At 43.8% G+C, this 20,193-nt stretch overlaps 1 protein-coding gene across 1 annotated transcript in view; it reads right to left on the reverse strand.

Moving 5' to 3' along the window:
- Positions 1–5,414: 5,414 nt before the first annotated feature.
- The window catches only part of LOC115111669 (WD repeat and FYVE domain-containing protein 2), a 45,244-nt gene continuing 30,465 nt past the window's right edge, over positions 5,415–20,193 (reverse strand). Inside the window, exons 9-12 of the mRNA XM_029637993.2 lie at positions 19,717–19,818; positions 19,344–19,474; positions 8,388–8,496; positions 5,415–8,252 (exon numbers count right to left, since the gene is read on the reverse strand). Coding sequence (XP_029493853.1) covers positions 8,223–8,252; positions 8,388–8,496; positions 19,344–19,474; positions 19,717–19,818 — 372 coding nt within the window. The 3' untranslated portion in view covers positions 5,415–8,222. The remainder of the gene's footprint in view (positions 8,253–8,387; positions 8,497–19,343; positions 19,475–19,716; positions 19,819–20,193) is intronic.

Below are 20,193 nucleotides of genomic sequence, written 5' to 3' on the forward strand. Positions count from 1 at the left end.
AAATCCAACCAGGAAGTGGGAAATCTGAGGTTGGTCGTTTTTCAACTCATTCCCTATTGAAGATATAGTGAGATATTGGTCATGTTGCTCTTCCTAAGGCTTCCACTAGATGTCAACAGTCTTTAGAAACTTGTTTGGGGCTTCTACTGTAAAGAAGAGGCTCATAAGGGCTCTTTGAGTCAGAGGTCTGGCAGAGGGCCACAAGCTCGTGATGCTCGTTCACGTGAGGTAGCTCGTGTTCCATTGCTTTTCTACAGACAAAGGAATTCTCCGGTTGGAACATTATTGAAGATTAATGTTAAAAACATCCTAAAGATTGATTCTATACATCATTTGACATGTTTCTACAGACTGTAACGAAACTTTTTGACATTTCGTCTGCTCCTAGTGAACGTGTGTCGTGAGTTTGGAACTGTTTACGAAACACGCTAACAAAAGTAGCTATTTGGACATAAATGATGGACATTATCGAACAAAACAAATATTTATCGTGGAACTGGGATTCCTGTGAGTGCATTCTGATGAAGATCATCAAAGGTAAGTGAATATTTCTAATGTTATTTCCGACTTCTGTTGACTGCACAATATGGCAGATATCTTTTTGGCTTGTTTGGTCTCTGAGCGCCGTACTCAGATTATTGCATGGTTTGCTTTTTCCAAAAAGCTTTTTTGAAATCTGACAGCGGTTGCATTAAGAAAAAGTGTATCTAAAGTTCCATTAACACTTGTATTTTCATCATTTATTATGAGAATTTCTGTAAATTGAGGTGGCTCTCTGCAAAACCCTGGAAGTTTTTGGAACTACTGAACATTATGCGCCAATGTATACTGCGATTTTAAAAAAAAAAATATATAAATATGAACATTATCGAACAAAACATACATGTATTGTGTAACATGAAGTCCTATGAGTGTCATCTGATGAATATCATCAAAGGTTAGTGATTAATTCTATCTCTATTTCTGATTTTTGTGACTCCTCTCTTTGGCTGGAAAAATGGCTGTGTTTTTCTGTGACTTGGCTCTGACCTAACATAATAGTTTGTGGTGCTTTCGCCGTAAAACCTATTTGAAATTGGACACTGTGGTGGGATTAACAAGAAGTGTATCTTTAAAATGGTGTGAAATACTTCTATGTTTGAAGAATCTTAATTATGGGATTTCTGTTTTGAATTTGGCGCCCTGCACTTTCACTGGTTGTTGTCATATCGATCCCGTTAGCGATCTCAGCCCTAAGAAGTTAAAGATAATTTCAGTGATATTTCAATTATCTTCTCCGCCCACTTTATTTTATGGATAAAGAATCTGCCATGAAAACTAAACAAATTCACAATGAAAGTTAAATCGTCCATATCGTTTAGATCAAAATAAAACATAATATCAGTCTTTCAAATTAACATTAATAGTAGTTTATTTTAAAATAAAGTCTTCTCACTCCAAAATCTTCTGACATAAGAACAGTCCCAAAATAAATGGTCGAGTCTCTGGGTCACAACCACAAAATACACATTTGTAATCGATAGCTATTTTGAATCTGTGAATAATAAAGGTCTTTACAGGGTAGATTCTATGAATGAGTTTGTATGATACTTCATCTTATTAGATATGCAATATTTGCCAGACAACGATACTTTGTTCCAGTTTACTAACAAGTTCAAACAGGTGCCATTAATACAGGTAACAAGTGGAGGACAAGAGGAGCCCCTTAAAGAAGAAGTTACAGGTCTGTGAGAGCCAGAAATCTTGCTTGTTTGTAGGTGACCAAATACTTATTTTCCACCATAATTTGCAAATTAATTAATTAAAAATCCTACAATGTGGTTTTCTGGATTTTTTTTCTCATTTTGTCTGTCATAGTTGAAGTGTACCTATGATGAAAATTACAGGCCTCTCATCTTTTTAAGTGGGAGAACTTGCACAATTGGTGGCTGACTAAATACTTTTTTGCCCCACTGTACATGTTATTACATTTATAGTTTAAAATGTCAAGGGGTGTGGGGGGGGTTCCTAAATGGGAACGTGTGTCCCCAAGAGGTGACTTGCCTAGTTAAATAAAGGTTCAATATTTTTATTGAAGTACCAAAACATTCAAGGCCATTTTCTCAAAAGTGAACTTTCAAATCAGAATTACTTTCCAATTGTTCCTCAAATGCAGTGTGTGTGTCTGCTTTTATCCAATGTAAAAAAAAAAACATTTAAACATTTGCTACATAAGACCGAATCAAGGCGGTCGGGCACATATACTAAACAAAAATATTAAACGCAACACAAAGTTTTGGTCCCATGTTTCATGAGCTGAAATAAAATGTTTCTAAACACTTCTACATCAATGTGGATGCTACCATGATTAGGGGTAATCCTTAATGATGAGTGAGAAAGTTAAATGCACAAATAGCATACTCCTATGACGGCTAACCTCGATTCATTCAGGATTATATGTAATCATGGTAGCATCCACATTAATGTTGAAGTTTAGAAACATACTCAATTCTTATTTACAATAAGTGACTCCAAAATGACATACAATTACATTCTACTGGACAGAAAATAATCTGAAACACAACCAAAACAAACTACACATGTGTTGGATACATTTGCTGAGTCACAAGCTTGATGTAAATCAAATCAAATCAAATTTTATTTGTCACATACACATGGTTAGCAGATGTTAATTCGAGTGTAGCGAAATGCTTGTGCTTCTAGTTCCGACAATCCAGTAATAACCTAACCTAACAATTCCACAACTACTACCTTATACACACAAGTGTAAAGGAATAAAGAATATGTACATAAAGATATATGAATGAGTGATGGTACAGAGCGGCATAGGCAAGATGCAGTAGATGGTATCGAGTACAGTATATACATATGAGATGAGTATGTAAACAAAGTGGCATAGTTTAAAGTGGCTAGTGATACATGTATTACATAAAGATGCAGTAGATGATATAAAGTACAGTATATATGTATACATATGAGAAATAATGTAGGGTATGTAAACATTATATTAAGTAGCATTGTTTAAAGTGGCTAGTGATATATTTTACATCAATTCCCATTATTAAAGTGGCTGGAGTTGAGTCAGTGTATTGGCAGCAGCCACTCAATGTTAGTGGCGGCTGTTTAACAGTCTGATGGCCTTGAGATAGAAGCTGTTTTTCAGTCTCTCGGTCCCAGCTTTGATGCACCTGTACTGACCTCGCCTTCTGGACGATAGCGGGGTGAACAGGCAGTGGCTCGGGTGGTTGTTGTCCTTGATGATCTTTATGGCCTTCCTGTGACATCGGGTGGTGTAGGTGTCCTGGAGGGCAGGTAGTTTGCCCCCGGTGATGCGTTGTGCAGACCTCACTACCCTCTGGAGAGCCTTACGGTTGTGGGCGGAGCAGTTGCCGTACCAGGCGGTGATACAGCCCGACAGGATGCTCTCGATTGTGCATCTGTAGAAGTTTGTGAGTGCTTTTGGTGACAAGCCGAATTTCTTCAGCCTCCTGAGGTTGAAGAGGCGCTGCTGCGCCTTCTTCACGATGCTGTCTGTGTGGGTGGACCAATTCAGTTTGTCTGTGATGTGTACACCGAGGAACTTAACTTACTACCCTCTCCACTACTGTTCCATCGATGAGGATAGGGGGGTGTTCCCTCTGCTGTTTCCTGAAGTCCACAATCATCTCCTTAAGTTTTGTTAACGTTGAGTGTGAGGTTATGTAGTGAGTCATGCTATGTCTTCCCTAAATACTTTTGGTCCCCTAAAATGGGGGAACTATGTACAAAAATTGCTGTAATTTACCCTCAAATAAAATCTCAGTCTGCACTTTAAAATCATAGTCACTGTATCATTTAAAATACAAAGTGTTGGAGTAGAGAGCCAAAACAACAACAAATGTGTCACTGTATCAATACCTTTGGAGCTCATTATAATTAGAAAATATTTGACCAATCTCTGAAGTTGTATGTAAAATGCATATCAGTTTATGAATAAATTGTTTTGAATACATTTTTTATCTGTTTATGTAAGTAAGTAGTAGTAGTCTGTAATTGACTCACATCTGCACATCATGCCTTTGTGGCTTGACATTCTTCTTACTTTAATCTCAGATAACGGCCACAATTTGGTATTCAAATCGTTTTCAGATTAATAATCAATCAGTTTGCACTCGAGAAATAGCCATTGGCTCCTGTCTTTTCTGACAAAGAGGAGCAAGAGTGCCCTGGCTGAACAGAAGTGAAGGTGGAGGCAGAGAAACAGCAACAATTAGAGAAACTTATTCAGGAGAGGGGGAGAGGGCATCCGTCAGCTTGAGGTATGGATGGACACTGGAAACCTATAGTATACCATGTCTCCTAAAATAAAATTGTATATATTTAATGTTACTATAACCACAGATTGTAGTAACTGAGGGAGGTAACTGAGGGAATCCATAACCAGGATGTCTGTATTGTGTTGTTCCTCTGTGATTCTAGGCTGAGATGGGCCAGGAGGCGAAGGAGAAGCAACAGAAGTTGGAGACAGCGATAGATAGCATTCTCCAGGAGCAGGAGAAGCTGTTGGCTAAGGGCTTCACAGAGAAAGAGCACAGGGTATCGTGGAGGGTGTAAGCAATGGCTTTGGTAACTACTTCAACTATATAGGAAAGCCTGTGAGGAACTCAATGCGCTTGTGTTAAAGTCGCAGGTCAGATCCTCTACTCCCAAACTCAAAACAGGAGCAGTTGTCAATGGCATTACCCCTGGCTCAGACAAACGGATGTTACTGGCCCTCCCACCGCCCCAAACACTTTTGAATTTGCACTGTTGAAAACCTCCAATTGATGCTCACAATTGTTATTGCTAAGAAATATCCACATCAATATAAACACCAAACTTGTTGATCTATCACACTGTTGCAGCTACTGAACCAATCACTGATGAGGTACACTGGGGCTAAAGTAAAAGCCTCACTTCATTTGAGAATGTTCTTCAGTTTATAGCACTACATTTTTCATACAGATTTTTTTTTAAATAAACTTATATTGGCTCAGCGGTATAAGGCACTGCATCTCAATGCTAGAGGCATCACTACAGACCCTGGCTCGATTCCAGGCTGTATCACAACCGGCTGTGAATGGGAGTCCCTTGGGAGGCGCACAATTGGCCCAGCGTCATCTGGGTTTGGCCGGGGTAGGCCGTCATAAATAAGAATTTGTTATTAACAGACTTGCCTAGTTAAATAAAGGTTAAATAAATAAAATTGATAATAACCGACACTCTTAGATTAGATGAAAAATACAATTCTTTATGTTTTGTATTTTTCTGTTAGAGGACTACAGTAAAACTTTAGCTCCAATACTATTGTTTTTTCTCTCCTAACATCTCGTCAGCAAATAAGTTTGACGATTTGTAACTCATTGTGATTGCTGTTTGAATAACCTTGCATTGACTTTCTGGACAAAGCGTGATTTATTGACAGATTGAACAATGGAGAGAGCTGATGAGCTGAACAACTTGTTTTAAATGAAGAATTCAGCTGAATCTCTACATGAATACTAGGCATTCACATGAAGAGACATCCTGTCTTTGTCACCTCATATACATTTTATGAAATACAAACATGAGTACATCAGCTGCAGTACAACAAGGGGAAATAAAATGATAGAATGATAAGAGCACACATCTCTACTCAGATGACCTGTACCCAGATCAGCTTTAGGATGAGACATGTAGGAATGATATTCTTAACGACTAGAAAATCTCCAATAATCTGCTGCTTGGACAAACTGCACATTAAGACCGGAGGGAAATGGCACAGAGCAGGATTAAGGAGTTAGCTACCTTGCTTTGATAAACAGATATACTATAGCTCTTGATTTTCTGATTCCAGATCCCGCTTTGTGATAAACCCCCCTGGGTTACATACACACAGTACAGCACCAACCTGTGAGAATCATACTGCATCACATAAAACCGGTATGCCTAGGTGACAGACTGACAGTTCATCCATTTAGTAACACTAGTGTTGCCAATGATAACATGCTGATGAAAGCAGAGAAAGAGACTGGTATCCAGGTTACATAAAAACATAACACGAAAAACGTATTTCAAATCATATCAGCAGTCATTCAGATATTGTAAATCAGTCTTGGTTTATGAATCAACATGGAACTCATACCTTTTTGCCTCCCAACAATGATAACTGTACAGAGGTCATTAAATGAGGAAACGGATAGGAATAGTGTAATTCTCAAGTCAGTGATTGACCACTACAGTAAATAGCATTAGAGCCCCATACAGCCATTCTCCACCAGTAGATATGTATTCGCTTAGGCCCAAGATATGTGTGACGGATTAATCAACATGCTAGTATTCATGAAAAAGTATCATGGCTAATTATGGTTGTATAACACAAATATAAACATGCAGACAGGTTGTTGTGGTTTTACAATAGTGGCTCTGCCTAGAAAACAAATCATGTGCATGAACTTAACTTGAACAACTGTAGTTATATCCAGGATATGACACCTATCATAACCATCAATACACTTTGAGAATGTTAAAGCGTAAAAAACTGTATGTATCACACAAAAGTCCTGATTCATAGCCACACTATCAGTCAATGATAATGACCTTGATGGTGTGTGTATTACACGAGAGATGTCTATCTTGGAGGCTACAGTAACACACACACAGCAATAAATAAACTCATCGTAACACAATACATTTGACACACACATCCACTAACAACTCATCACCAGTCTGGTATACCCCTCACCTCAATGGAAAATAAATATTTTCAGCCTACAACCCTGTGTCATTTGAGTCTGTAGACAACATATTGTAAGTGTATGTATTGGACAATAAAAAGTGCTTTGTTATGATTTTGTTCTCTGAGAAATTGAACCGTAACAACTGAAGTGCAAATAACATAGAAGAGACTACAAGTAGTGAATCATGTTTAAGTAAGGCTGCAACATTTCTGGAACTTTCAATAAATTCCCTGGTTTTCCTGAAATTCCGGTTGGAAGGTTCCCGGAATAGGCAGGAAATCCGGTATCCAACGACCAACCACTATTTCTGGAAAACCAGGGAATTTATTGAATGTTTCTGGAATTTTGCCACCCTAAGTCCACTACCGAAGACAAAAGTATAGTAAGTGACATTTCAATAACTCTACAATAATGTAAAGTAATGAACATGTTCTTTATGATTTACAATTTCAATTGGCAAGCCTAAACTAGAACTTCAGTTTGTAATACAGTATTCATAAAAAAATAAAACAAAAGAAAAACATTTCTTTCTCCAAGTCCTCTACATCTGTGGCGGTCAACCATTACCTGACAGTGAGATACCACATGTAGACTTGTTCACCAGCTGTGTGTGTATGTGTGATGACTTTCAGAGAGCATAGAAGCTATACAGTAGTACCCTCAAATTCACCTCTGGACCTCATTGCTCCCCTATAATCAGGGACTGATTTAGACCTGGGACACCAGGTGGTTGCAATTAATTATCAGGTACAACAGGAAACAAGCAGGATTCGTAGCTCGTAGGGTAAGAGCTTAATTCCCATACATTAGGCTATGACCCTCCTGACACCAACTGAAACATGATCCACCTAGAAACAGTAGTATTTTGCCCTCTGCAGACTGGAACAATGTTAAAAACAAAGAGTCAAACCAATGAGCCTTATAAGGTCAACTTTGGGACCTTCTGTAGTTTCATGAATATGTTAGAGTATTCCATCTTGCTGCTGTACATACAAGTTACATATCTAACTGGTATTCACAACCCAGGTACATTTCGTGCTTCAATTTGTTTTAGGACTATTGGTTCATTCTTTCTGTTAACTGGAGGGAAAGCTATAAGAAAATAAGAGGAAGGCACTTCAATATAAGCTATATATTTGCCCACCTAGCTGTATTTGATGTTCAGTAGGTAAACTGAGTTCCCTTTACTACAAAACTATTGTCATAAATATAATAATAAACCAAACAATATAGGGAATTATTTATGCAGCCAGTGTAAAGCTTTTCACGTTTAGTCACCAAGAGGGACGAGGACAGGCAAGAAAGGCCTGGTGTTTTTAGGTTCTGTGGATGTTGCTCTGCTGTTGTAAGTTGTTTAGCTGTTGTTGTGGTGGTGGTTGTTCTTGTTGACATTCCATCTTCCTCTCAGGATGACAGCCACCAGGCTGTAAGCTCTACCCTGATAGGTGGATGGAGCTCCATGTTGCTCCCTGTCAACGATGACCCTCAGGAGACCACTGGAGTCATGTCCCAGAGCTGTTGACACACACACAAACATAAGCTGTATAAAAAAACAGACTCCTTCATACACATATATGCACCCAAGAAAATACTTTGCATAAATGTATCCTCCTGTATTAGATACAAAGTGTCTGGTCGTGTCTGTCTCACCTTGACGACTTTGTCGGCCCCAGAGGTCAGCAGCCAGCCTGTGGTGGGCTCGTAGTGCATGTAAACTATGCTGTGCTTGCTGTCATGGAATGTCGCCGTGGGCGCCCGGCTGTAAGACGGGGAGGGGGGAAAACAGTTATCACCAAACGTATAGGGAAAAAAAAATTTGATGACCAGAAGATGTCCCCAACAAAGGATCACCATACCAACGTGACATCGGACCACCGAGCCAACAGAGGCCCTCTTGTCGATCCCCGCAACGGCCCTATAGGCAACAGTACTCCTAGCAGCACCCCCACCCCCCATAACATGGGATGCTCCATGGTAAGACATGTAGCTATTGAGTATGCCAGAACCTTGTGCTTTCCTGGAGCGAAAATTCATGATAATTTAGTGAAGCTTCCCACAATACAGAAGCACAATTGGCACAGCGTCATCCGGGGTAGGCCGTCATTGTAAATAAGAATTTGTTCTTAACTGACTAGCGTAGTTAAATAAAAAGGTTAAATAAATAAAAAATTACCCATGGGTCTAACTGCATCAGCAGACTCCTCCAAATATATCACTGGCTGAAAATGTACTGTGCCTCAGTGGAAGTGGCGTTCATTTACAATTTTGACCGGTTCTGGGAGCTGAGGGATTGTTTCAGTGAGGACAGAATAAATCCCAACTACGGCGGAACACAGACTCTCTTCCAGCATAAAACAGTTGCTTATTCTGACAGTCACAGCCCAGGCCCTCATGAGTCTATCGCCTTCCCTCCACCACAGCAGCAGAAATCAGTGCTGTCTCAGGTAATCCCTACCATTATATCACAGCGCCATCCTAAGACTAGAGGTCGACCGATTAATCGGGATGGCCGATTTCAAGTTTTCGTAAAACAATCGGAAATCTGTATTTTTGGACACCGATATGGCCTATTTTTTTTACACCTTTATTTAACTAGGCAAGTCAGTTAAGAACACATTCTTATTTTCAATGACGGCCTAGGAACAGTGGGTTAACTGCCTTGTTCAGGGGCAGAACGACAGATTTGTACCTTGTCAGCTCGGGGATTCAATCTTGCAACCTTACAGTTAACTAGTCCAACGCTCTAACCATCTGCCTTACATTGCACTCCACGAGGAGACTGCCTGTTACACGAATGCAGTAGAAGCCAAGGTAAGTTGCTAGCTAGCATTAAACTTATCTTATAAAAAAACAATCAATCAATCATAATCACTAGTTAACTACACATGGTTGATGATATTACTAGTTTATCTAGCGTGTCCTGCGTTGCATATAATCGATGCGGTGCACATTCGCGAAAAAGGAATGTCGTTGCTCCAACGTCTACCTAACCATAAACATCAATGCCTTTCTTAAAATCAATACACAAGTATATATTTTTAAACCTGCATATTTAGTTAATATTGCCTGCTAACATTAATTTATTTTAACTAGGGAAATGGTGTCACTTCTCTTGCAACAGAGTCAGGGTATATGCAGCAGTTTGGGCCGCCTGGTTCGTTGCGAACTGTGTTAAGACTATTTCTTCCTAACAAAGACAACCAACTTCACCAAACGGGGGATGATTTAACAAAAGCGCATTTGCAAAAAAAGCACAATCGTTGCACGACTGTACCTACCCATAAACAACAATGCCTTTCTTAAAATCAATACACAGAAGTATATATTTTTAAACCTGCATATTTAGCTAAAAGAAATCCAGGTTAGCAGGCAATATTAAACAGGTGAAATTGTGTCACTTCTCTTGCGTTCATTGCACGCAGAGTCAGGGTATATGCAACAGTTTGGGCCGCCTGGCTCGTTGCGAACTAATTTGCCAGAATTTTACTTACTTATGACATAACATTGAAGATAGTGCAATGTAGCAGGAATATTTAGACTTAGGGATGCCACCCGTTAGATAAAATACGCAACGGTTCCGTATTTCACTGAAAGAATAAACGTTTTGTTTTCGAGATGATAGTTTCCAGATTCGACCATAATGACCTAAGGCTCGTATTTCTGTGTGTTATTATGTTATAATTAAGTCTATGATTTGATATTTGATAGAGCAGTCTGACTGAGCGGTGGTAGGCAGCAGTAGGATCGTAAGCATTCATTCAAACAGCTCTTTCGTGCATTTTGACAGCAGCTCTTCGCTGTGCTTCAAGCATTGTGCTGTTTATATGTTTATATGTTTGACCAGATACAATTTTATTTCACTGCAAACTGATTAACAGCAGCATGCTTTATGGGGAAGGTCGCTTAACATGTACAGCACAGAACGGTGTACAGCACTGACACACCAACACAAAAGACCAATGATTGGATGAAAGAAATGAATAAGAAGATTGTGGGGGCTGTATTGTTAAGACTTCAGCTTTCGATAGTATCGATCATAATCTGTTGCTGAAAAAAAGTATGTGTTATGGCTTTATATGCTATATAAATGCTATATTGTGGATAGAAAGCTACCTATCTAAATAAGTATTTTGTTTTAAAATATACTTAAGCATCAAAAGTAAACATAATTTAGTGGCAACAGTTTGGGGTAAGGCCATTTCCTGTTTCAGCATGACAATTCCCCCATGCACAATTTTTATTTTTTTAACCTTTATTTCGTCAGTTAAGTCAGTTAAGAACAAATTCTTATTTTCAATGACGGCCTAGGAACAGTGCCTGGTTAACTACCTGTTCAGGGGCAGAACGACAGATTTGTACCTTGTCAGCTCGGGGATTTGAACTTGCAACCTCTCGATTAATAGTCCAACGCTCTAACCACTAGAGCGTATTGCCACCCCAAAATCGAAGTCCATAAAGAAATGGTCTGTCGAGATCGGTGTGGAAGAACTTGACTGGCCACTAGGCTCTGACCTCAACCCCATCGAACACCTTTGGGATGAATTGGAACGCCGACTACGAGCCAGGAGTAATCACGCAACATCAGTGCCCAACCTCACTAATGCTCTTGTGGCTGAATGGATACTCCAATATCTATTTGAAAGCCTTCCCTGAAGAGTGGAGGCTGTTATAGCAGCAAAGGGGGGACCAACTCCATATTAATACCCATGATTTTGAAAATAGATGTTCGACAAGCAGGTGTCCACATGTCATGTATTTTTACTCAAGTACTTTACAAGATGGCGTAGCAGTCGAACGTCTTGTCGTGTCGTGTCCCTTGTATATCGTTAAAAAATATATATATATATTTTTCTTCGCATATCTTTTAAAACATTTTGCTAAACCTCAACTTCTAAATACTCTCCTGCAACCCGCCTCACCCAATGTAGCTATTTTTTTCTAAAGTATTTATATCTACTTTGGATCCGGAACCCCTCAACTGAAGCTAGCCAGCTAGCTACCAGCTATCAGTCAGCAAACCATTGCTAGCGGTCTTCAGCTAACCGGTCATCAGCTAACCTTTAGCTCGGAAAGCTCTCGCCAGTTCGAACAACGCAACTCTAACCAGAGCATAACGGACCTATTATTTTTTATCCCCGGATTCCCACCGCAAACGGAACATTTTCAGCTGGATTCTTCACAACTAGCTATCTAGCTAACCGCAACCCAGGATGATTACTCCTGGCTAGCGTTTCCACCCACTTAGCTTGAAGCTAGCCCGGTCAGCGCTCCTGTGCTACCACCGAAGCATACTCCTGGGCTACAATATCCGGACCCACGACCGGTCTATCGATGTCACCGCATGAAGAGGAATAAACAGACTCACCCCATCGCGACGTCCCCCAAAGGCTAACTTTCTATCCCTTGCTATCTCCTTGCTTGCTAATTCGGCCTGCTAACTGCTAGCTTGTTTAGCCCCGGTCCGCTAACTGCTACCTTGTTTAGCCCCGGTCCGCTAACTGCTACCTTGTTTAGCCCTGGCCTACTAACTGTTAGCTTGTTAGCACAGGCCTGCTAACCGTCTGAATCGCCGGGTCCCAAACACTCACTGGACCCATATTTACTTTCTATCTCATTTCGATTTTTTATTTGTTCATACCTTCCGGTAACATGCCTCACCCAATGTGATACGGAATCGCTATTATTTTTAATTTTTAGAACACACTCAAGAACCTCCAGAAGCTAACCAGCTAACTAGCAACAAGCTATTTAGTCATTGTTAGCCACTGCTAGCGGCTTTTACCTTTTGCACAGCCAGACAGTTTTTTAAACCTGGATAACACTCGCCCGTCCAGCTTCCCTGCCCCATCCACCGCTGCCCCCCTGGACACTGATCACTTGGCTATATAGCTGATGCATGCTGGACTGTCCATTAATCACGGTACTCCATTCTGCTTGTTTATGTTTTATCTGTCGGCCCCAGCCGCACTCAGGCTCTGTGTGTAGATAATCCGACCCTCCCTGCCTAGTCAACGCCATTTTACCTGCTGTTGTTGTGCTAGCTAATTAGCTGTTGTTGTCTCACCTACTGTTTTAGCTACTGTTTTAGCTAGCTCTCCCAATTCAACACCTGTGATTACTGTATGCCTCGCTGTATGTCTCTCTCAAATGTCAATATGCCTTGTATACTGTTGTTCAGGTTAGTTATCATTGTTTTAGTTTACAATGGAGCCCCTAGTCCCACTCTTCATACCCCTGATAGCTCCTTTGTCCCACCTCCCACACATGCGGTGACCTCACCCATTACAACCAGCATGTCCAGAGATACAACCTCTCTCATCATCACCCAGTGCCTGGGCTTACCTCCGCTGTACCCGCACCCCACCATACCCCTGTCTGCGCATTATGCCCTGAATATATTCTACCATGCCCAGAAATCTGCTCCTTTTATTCTCTGTCCCCAACGCTCTAGGCGACCAGTTTTGATAGCCTTTAGCCGCACCCTCATACTACTCCTCCTCTGTTCCGCGGGTGATGTGGAGGTAAACTCAGGCCCTGCATGTCCCCAGGCACCCTCATTTGTTGACTTCTGTGATCAAAAAAGCCTTGGATTCATGCATGTCAACATCAGAAGCCTCCTCCCTAAGTTTGTTTTACTCACTGCTTTAGCACACTCTGCTAACCCTGATGTCCTTGCCGTGTCTGAATCCTGGCTCAGGAAGGCCACCAAAAATTCTGAGATTTCCATACCCAACTATAACGTCTTCCGTCAAGATAGAACTGCCAAAGGGGGAGGAGTTGCAGTCTACTGCAGAGACAGCCTGCAAAGTAATGTCATACTTTCCAGGTCCATACCCAAACAGTTCGAACTACTAATTTTGAAAATTACTCTCTCCAGAAATAAGTCTCTCACTGTTGCCGCCTGCTACCGACCCCCCTCAGCACCCAGCTGTGCCCTGGACACCATTTGTGAATTGATCGCCAACCCATCTAGCTTCAGAGTTTGTTCTGTTAGGTGACCTAAACTGGGATATGCTTAACACCCCGGCAGTCCTACAATCTAAGATAGATGCCCTCAATCTCACACAAATCATCAAGGAACCCACCAGGTACAAACCTAAATCTGTAAACAAGGGCACCCTCATAGACGTCATCCTGACCAACTGGCCCTCCAATTACACCTCCGCTGTCTTACATTTACATTACATTTAAGTCATTTAGCAGACGCTCTTATCCAGAGCGACTTACAAATTGGTGTGTTCACCTTATGACATCCAGTGGAACAGCCACTTTACAATAGTGCATCTAAATCTTTTAAGGGGGGGGGGGGGTGAGAAGGATTACTTTATCCTATCCTAGGTATTCCTTAAAGAGGTGGGGTTTTAGGTGTCTCCGGAAGGTGGTGATTGACTCCGCTGTCCTGGCGTCGTGAGGGAGTTTGTTCCACCATTGGGGGGCCAGAGCAGCGAACAGTTTTGACTGGGCTGCGCGGGAACTGTACTTCCTCAGTGGTAGGGAGGCGAGCAGGCCAGAGGTGGATGAACGCAGTGCCCTTGTTTGGGTGTAGGGCCTGATCAGAGCCTGGAGGTACTGAGGTGCCGTTTCCCTCACAGCTCCGTAGGCAAGCACCATGGTCTTGTAGCGGATGCGAGCTTCAACTGGAAGCCAGTGGAGGGAGCGGAGGAGCGGGGTGACGTGAGAGAACTTGGGAAGGTTGAACACCAGACGGGCTGCGGCGTTCTGGATGAGTTGTAGGGGTTTAATGGCACAGGCAGGGAGCCCAGCCAACAGCGAGTTGCAGTAATCCAGACGGGAGATGACAAGTGCCTGGATTAGGACCTGCGCCGCTTCCTGTGTGAGGCAGGGTCGTACTCTGCGGATGTTGTAGAGCATGAACCTACAGGAACGGGCCACCGCCTTGATGTTAGTTGAGAACGACAGGGTGTTGTCCAGGATCACGCCAAGGTTCTTAGCGCTCTGGGAGGAGGACACAATGGAGTTGTCAACCGTGATGGCGAGATCATGGAACGGGCAGTCCTTCCCCGGGAGGAAGAGCAGCTCCGTCTTGCCGAGGTTCAGCTTGAGGTGGTGATCCGTCATCCACACTGATATGTCTGCCAGACATGCAGAGATGCGATTCGCCACCTGGTCATCAGAAGGGGGAAAGGAGAAGATTAATTGTGTGTCGTCTGCATAGCAATGATAGGAGAGACCATGTGAGGTTATGACAGAGCCAAGTGACTTGGTGTATAGCGAGAATAGGAGAGGGCCTAGAACAGAGCCCTGGGGACGCCAGTGGTGAGAGCGCGTGGTGAGGAGACAGATTCTCGCCACGCCACCTGGTAGGAGCGACCTGTCAGGTAGGACGCAATCCAAGCGTGGGCCGCGCCGGAGATGCCCAACTCGGAGAGGGTGGAGAGGAGGATCTGATGGTTCACAGTATCGAAGGCAGCCGATAGGTCTAGAAGGATGAGAGCAGAGGAGAGAGAGTTAGCTTTAGCAGTGCGGAGCGCCTCCGTGATACAGAGAAGAGCAGTCTCAGTTGAATGACTAGTCTTGAAACCTGACTGATTTGGATCAAGAAGGTCATTCTGAGAGAGATAGCGGGAGAGCTGGCCAAGGACAGCACGTTCAAGAGTTTTGGAGAGAAAAGAAAGAAGGGATACTGGTCTGTAGTTGTTGACATCGGAGGGATCGAGTGTAGGTTTTTTCAGAAGGGGTGCAACTCTCGCTCTCTTGAAGACGGAAGGGACGTAGCCAGCGGTCAGGGATGAGTTGATGAGCGAGGTGAGGTAAGGGAGAAGGTCTCCGGAAATGGTCTGGAGAAGAGAGGAGGGGATAGGGTCAAGCGGGCAGGTTGTTGGGCGGCCGGCCGTCACAAGACGCGAGATTTCATCTGGAGAGAGAGGGGAGAAAGAGGTCAGAGCACAGGGTAGGGCAGTGTGAGCAGAACCAGCTGTGTCGTTTGACTTAGCAAACGAGGATCGGATGTCGTCGACCTTCTTTTCAAAATGGTTGACGAAGTCATCTGCAGAGAGGGAGGAGGGGGAGGGGAGGAGGATTCAGGAGGGAGGAGAAGGTGGAAAAGAGCTTCCTAGGGTTAGAGGCAGATGCTTGGAATTTAGAGTGGTAGAAAGTGGCTTTAGCAGCAGAGACAGAAGAGGAAAATGTAGAGAGGAGGGAGTGAAAGGATGCCAGGTCCGCAGGGAGGCGAGTTTTCCTCCATTTCCGCTCGGCTGCCCGGAGCCCTGTTCTGTGAGCTCGCAATGAGTCGTCGAGCCACGGAGCGGGAGGGGAGGACCGAGCCGGCCTGGAGGATAGGGGACATAGAGAGTCAAAGGATGCAGAAAGGGAGGAGAGGAGGGTTGAGGAGGCAGAATCAGGAGATAGGTTGGAGAAGGTTTGAGCAGAGGGAAGAGATGATAGGATGGAAGAGGAGAGAGTAGCGGGGGAGAGAGAGCGAAGGTTGGGACGGCGCGATACCATCCGAGTAGGGGCAGTGTGGGAAGTGTTGGATGAGAGCGAGAGGGAAAAGGATACAAGGTAGTGGTCGGAGACTTGGAGGGGAGTTGCAATGAGGTTAGTGGAAGAACAGCATCTAGTAAAGATGAGGTCGAGCGTATTGCCTGCCTTGTGAGTAGGGGGGGAAGGTGAGAGGGTGAGGTCAAAAGAGGAGAGGAGTGGAAAGAAGGAGGCAGAGACGAATGAGTCAAAGGTAGACGTGGGGAGGTTAAAGTCGCCCAGAACTGTGAGAGGTGAGCCGTCCTCAGGAAAGGAGCTTATCAAGGCATCAAGCTCATTGATGAACTCTCCGAGGGAACGTGGAGGGCGATAAATGATAAGGATGTTAAGCTTGAAAGGGCTGGTAACTGTGACAGCATGGAATTCAAAGGAGGCGATAGACAGATGGGTAAGGGGAGAAAGAGAGAATGACCACTTGGGAGAGATGAGGATGGTCTTCAACCAGGATCTCAGCGATCACTGCCTCATTGCCTGTATCCGCTACGGAGCCGCAGTCAAACGACCATCCCTCATCACTGTCAAACGCTCCCTAAAACACTTCTGTGAGCAGGCCTTTCTAATCGACCTGGCCCGGGTATCCTGGAAGGACATTGACCTCATCCCGTCAGTTGAGGATGCCTGGTCATTCTTTAAAAGTAACTTCCTCACCATTTTAGATAAGCATGCTCCGTTCAAAAAATGCAGAACTAAGAACAGATATAGCCCTTGGTTCACTCCAGACCTGACTGCCCTCGACCAGCACAAAAACATCCTGTGGCGGACTGCAATAGCATCAAATAGTCCCTGCGATATGCAACTGTTCAGGGAAGTCAGGAACCAATACACGCAGTCAGTCAGGAAAGCTAAGGCCAGCTTCTTCAGGCAGAAGTTTGCATCCTGTAGCTCCAACTCCAAAAAGTTCTGGGACACTGTGAAGTCCATGGAGTACAAGAGCACCTCCTCCCAGCTGCCCACTGCACTGAGGCTAGGTAACACGGTCACCACCGATAAATCCATGATTATCGAAAACTTCAACAAGCATTTCTCAACGGCTGGCCATGCCTTCCGCCTGGCTACTCCAACCTCGGCCAACAGCTCTGCCCCCCCGCAGCTACTCGCCCAAGCCTCTCCAGGTTCTCCTTTACCCAAATCCAGATAGCAGATGTTCTGAAAGAGCTGCAAAACCTGGACCCGTACAAATCAGCTGGGCTTGACAATCTGGACCCTCTATTTCTGAAACTATCCGCCGCCATTGTCGCAACCCCTATTACCAGCCTGTTCAACCTCTCTTTCATATCGTCTGAGATCCCCAAGGATTGGAAAGCTGCCGCAGTCATCCCCCTCTTCAAAGGGGGAGACACCCTGGACCCAAACTGTTACAGACCTATATCCATCCTGCCCTGCCTATCTAAGGTCTTCGAAAGCCAAGTCAACAAACAGGTCACTGACCATCTCGAATCCCACCGTACCTTCTCCGCTGTGCAATCTGGTTTCCGAGCCGGTCACGGGTGCACCTCAGCCACGCTCAAGGTACTAAACGATATCATAACCGCCATCGATAAAAGACAGTACTGTGCAGCCGTCTTCATCGACCTTGCCAAGGCTTTCGACTCGGTCAATCACCATATTCTTATCGGCAGACTCAGTAGCCTCGGTTTTTCGGATGACTGCCTTGCCTGGTTCACCAATTACTTTGCAGACAGAGTTCAGTGTGTCAAATCGGAGGGCATGCTGTCCGGTCCTCTGGCAGTCTCTATGGGGGTGCCACAGGGTTCAATCCTCGGGCCGACTATTTTTTCTGTATATATCAATGATGTTGCTCTTGCTGCGGGCGATTCCCTGATCCACCTCTACGCAGACGACACCATTCTATATACTTCCGGCCCGTCCTTGGACACTGTGCTATCTAACCTCCAAACGAGCTTCAATGCCATACAACACTCCTTCCGTGGCCTCCAACTGCTCTTAAACGCTAGTAAAACCGTTTTTCAACCGTTCGCTGCCTGCACCCGCACGCCTGACCAGCATCACCACCCTGGATGGTTCCAACCTTGAATATGTGGACATCTATAAGTACCTAGGTGTCTGGCTAGACTGTAAACTCTCCTTCCAGACTCATATCAAACATCTCCAATCGAAAATCAAATCAAGAGTCGGCTTTCTATTCCGCAACAAAGCCTCCTTCACTCACGCCGCCAAACTTACCCTAGTAAAACTGACTATCCTACCGATCCTCGACTTCGGCGATGTCATCTGCAAAATTGCTTCCAACACTCTACTCAGCAAACTGGATGCAGTTTATCACAGTGCCATCCGTTTTGTCACGAAAGCACCTTATACCACCCACCACTGCGACTTGTATGCTCTAGTCGGCTGGCCCTCGCTACATATTCGTCGCCAGACCCACTGGCTCCAGGTCATCTACAAGTCCATGCTAGGTAAAGCTCCGCCTTATCTTAGTTCACTGGTCACGATGGCAACACCCATCCGTAGCACGCGCTCCAGCAGGTGTATCTCACTGATCATCCCTAAAGCCAACACCTCATTTGGCCGCCTTTCGTTCCAGTTCTCTGCTGCCTGTGACTGGAACGAATTGCAAAAATCGCTGAAGTTGGAGACTTTTATCTCCCTCACCAACTTCAAACATCTGCTATCTGAGCAGCTAACCGATCGCTGCAGCTGTACATAATCTATTGGTAAATAGCCCACCCATTTTTACCTACCTCATCCCCATACTGTTTTTATTTATTTACTTTTCTGCTCTTTTGCACACCAATATCTCTACCTGTACATGACCATCTGATCATTTATCACTCCAGTGTTAATCTGCAAAATTGTAATTATTCGCCTACCTCATGCCTTTTGCACACAATGTATATAGACTCCCCTTTTTTTCTTTTTTTTTTCCTACTGTGTTATTGACTTGTTAATTGTTTACTCCATGTGTAACTCTGTGTTGTCTGTTCACACTGCTATGCTTTATCTTGGCCAGGTCGCAGTTGCAAATGATAACTTGTTCTCAACTAGCCTACCTGGTTAAATAAAGGTGAAATAAATAAAAAAATAAAATTAAAATAAACACCACTGATGTTATTAGCTTTTTTGTGCACAGTTGTGTTTACTCACTCCTCATCTGTGATGGACTCATGGCAGCTGTCACACACCCGCACCTCGAACTCGAAGCCCATGAGAGGGATGGTGGAGCGCTTGGCAGAGCACTTTCCACACACAGCCTGCCCACACTTCCTGCAGTGGTGCTGGGGGAGAGGAGATAGGAGATACTGAGGCTTGGGTTGGCCCTACTCGGCTGGCAGACAACGACAATGTGCATATATCTCACTCATGTAGACTCACAAACAGGTGAGGCCACACCAGGGCTGTTTTTCTGTATTTCACCATGCCATAGTAAGAACACAAAATAGGGACTTCTCCTGCCCTTTTGTGGACAATAGGTGAACTACACCCCAGAGTGATAGTGACAGTATGGAGCCCACTGTACCTGGCGCAGGCCGATCTTCTTACTGTCCCACATCTGTTTGAAGTTCCAGAAGAATGGTTGCTCACACTTCTGACACGAGTCACTGTCCAGCCACTCTGGGGTCTGTGGGAACACACAGATAGACAGGTTGAAAACAGACCTTAAATACAGTAATTCCTAGAATCAGCTTTCCCTTTCTCAATCCTACCTTTAACCATTGGGAGTTAATAAAGGGAACTGACCCATAATCAGTGCTTAGGTATAATCTAAGTGAGAGATGGTTAGAGCCAAACAAAGCCATAGGTAGTCTACACAGATTCAGCAAACTATCTGCCATGTTGGCACTGAACACCTCATTTGCATTCAGTACATGAACATTCAAATTTTCATTCAGTTTGTCATTCTCTCTGTCTGTGCATCTATGGCTGTGGTTTAAAGCCACTCGGTCTGTTTCAGGTCACTCTCTCACACCCCCCCCGCAATCTGTCTCACTGCCTT

Source organism: Oncorhynchus nerka, linkage group LG3, assembly GCF_034236695.1.
Source record: "Oncorhynchus nerka isolate Pitt River linkage group LG3, Oner_Uvic_2.0, whole genome shotgun sequence".
Classification (NCBI taxonomy): domain Eukaryota; kingdom Metazoa; phylum Chordata; class Actinopteri; order Salmoniformes; family Salmonidae; genus Oncorhynchus; species Oncorhynchus nerka.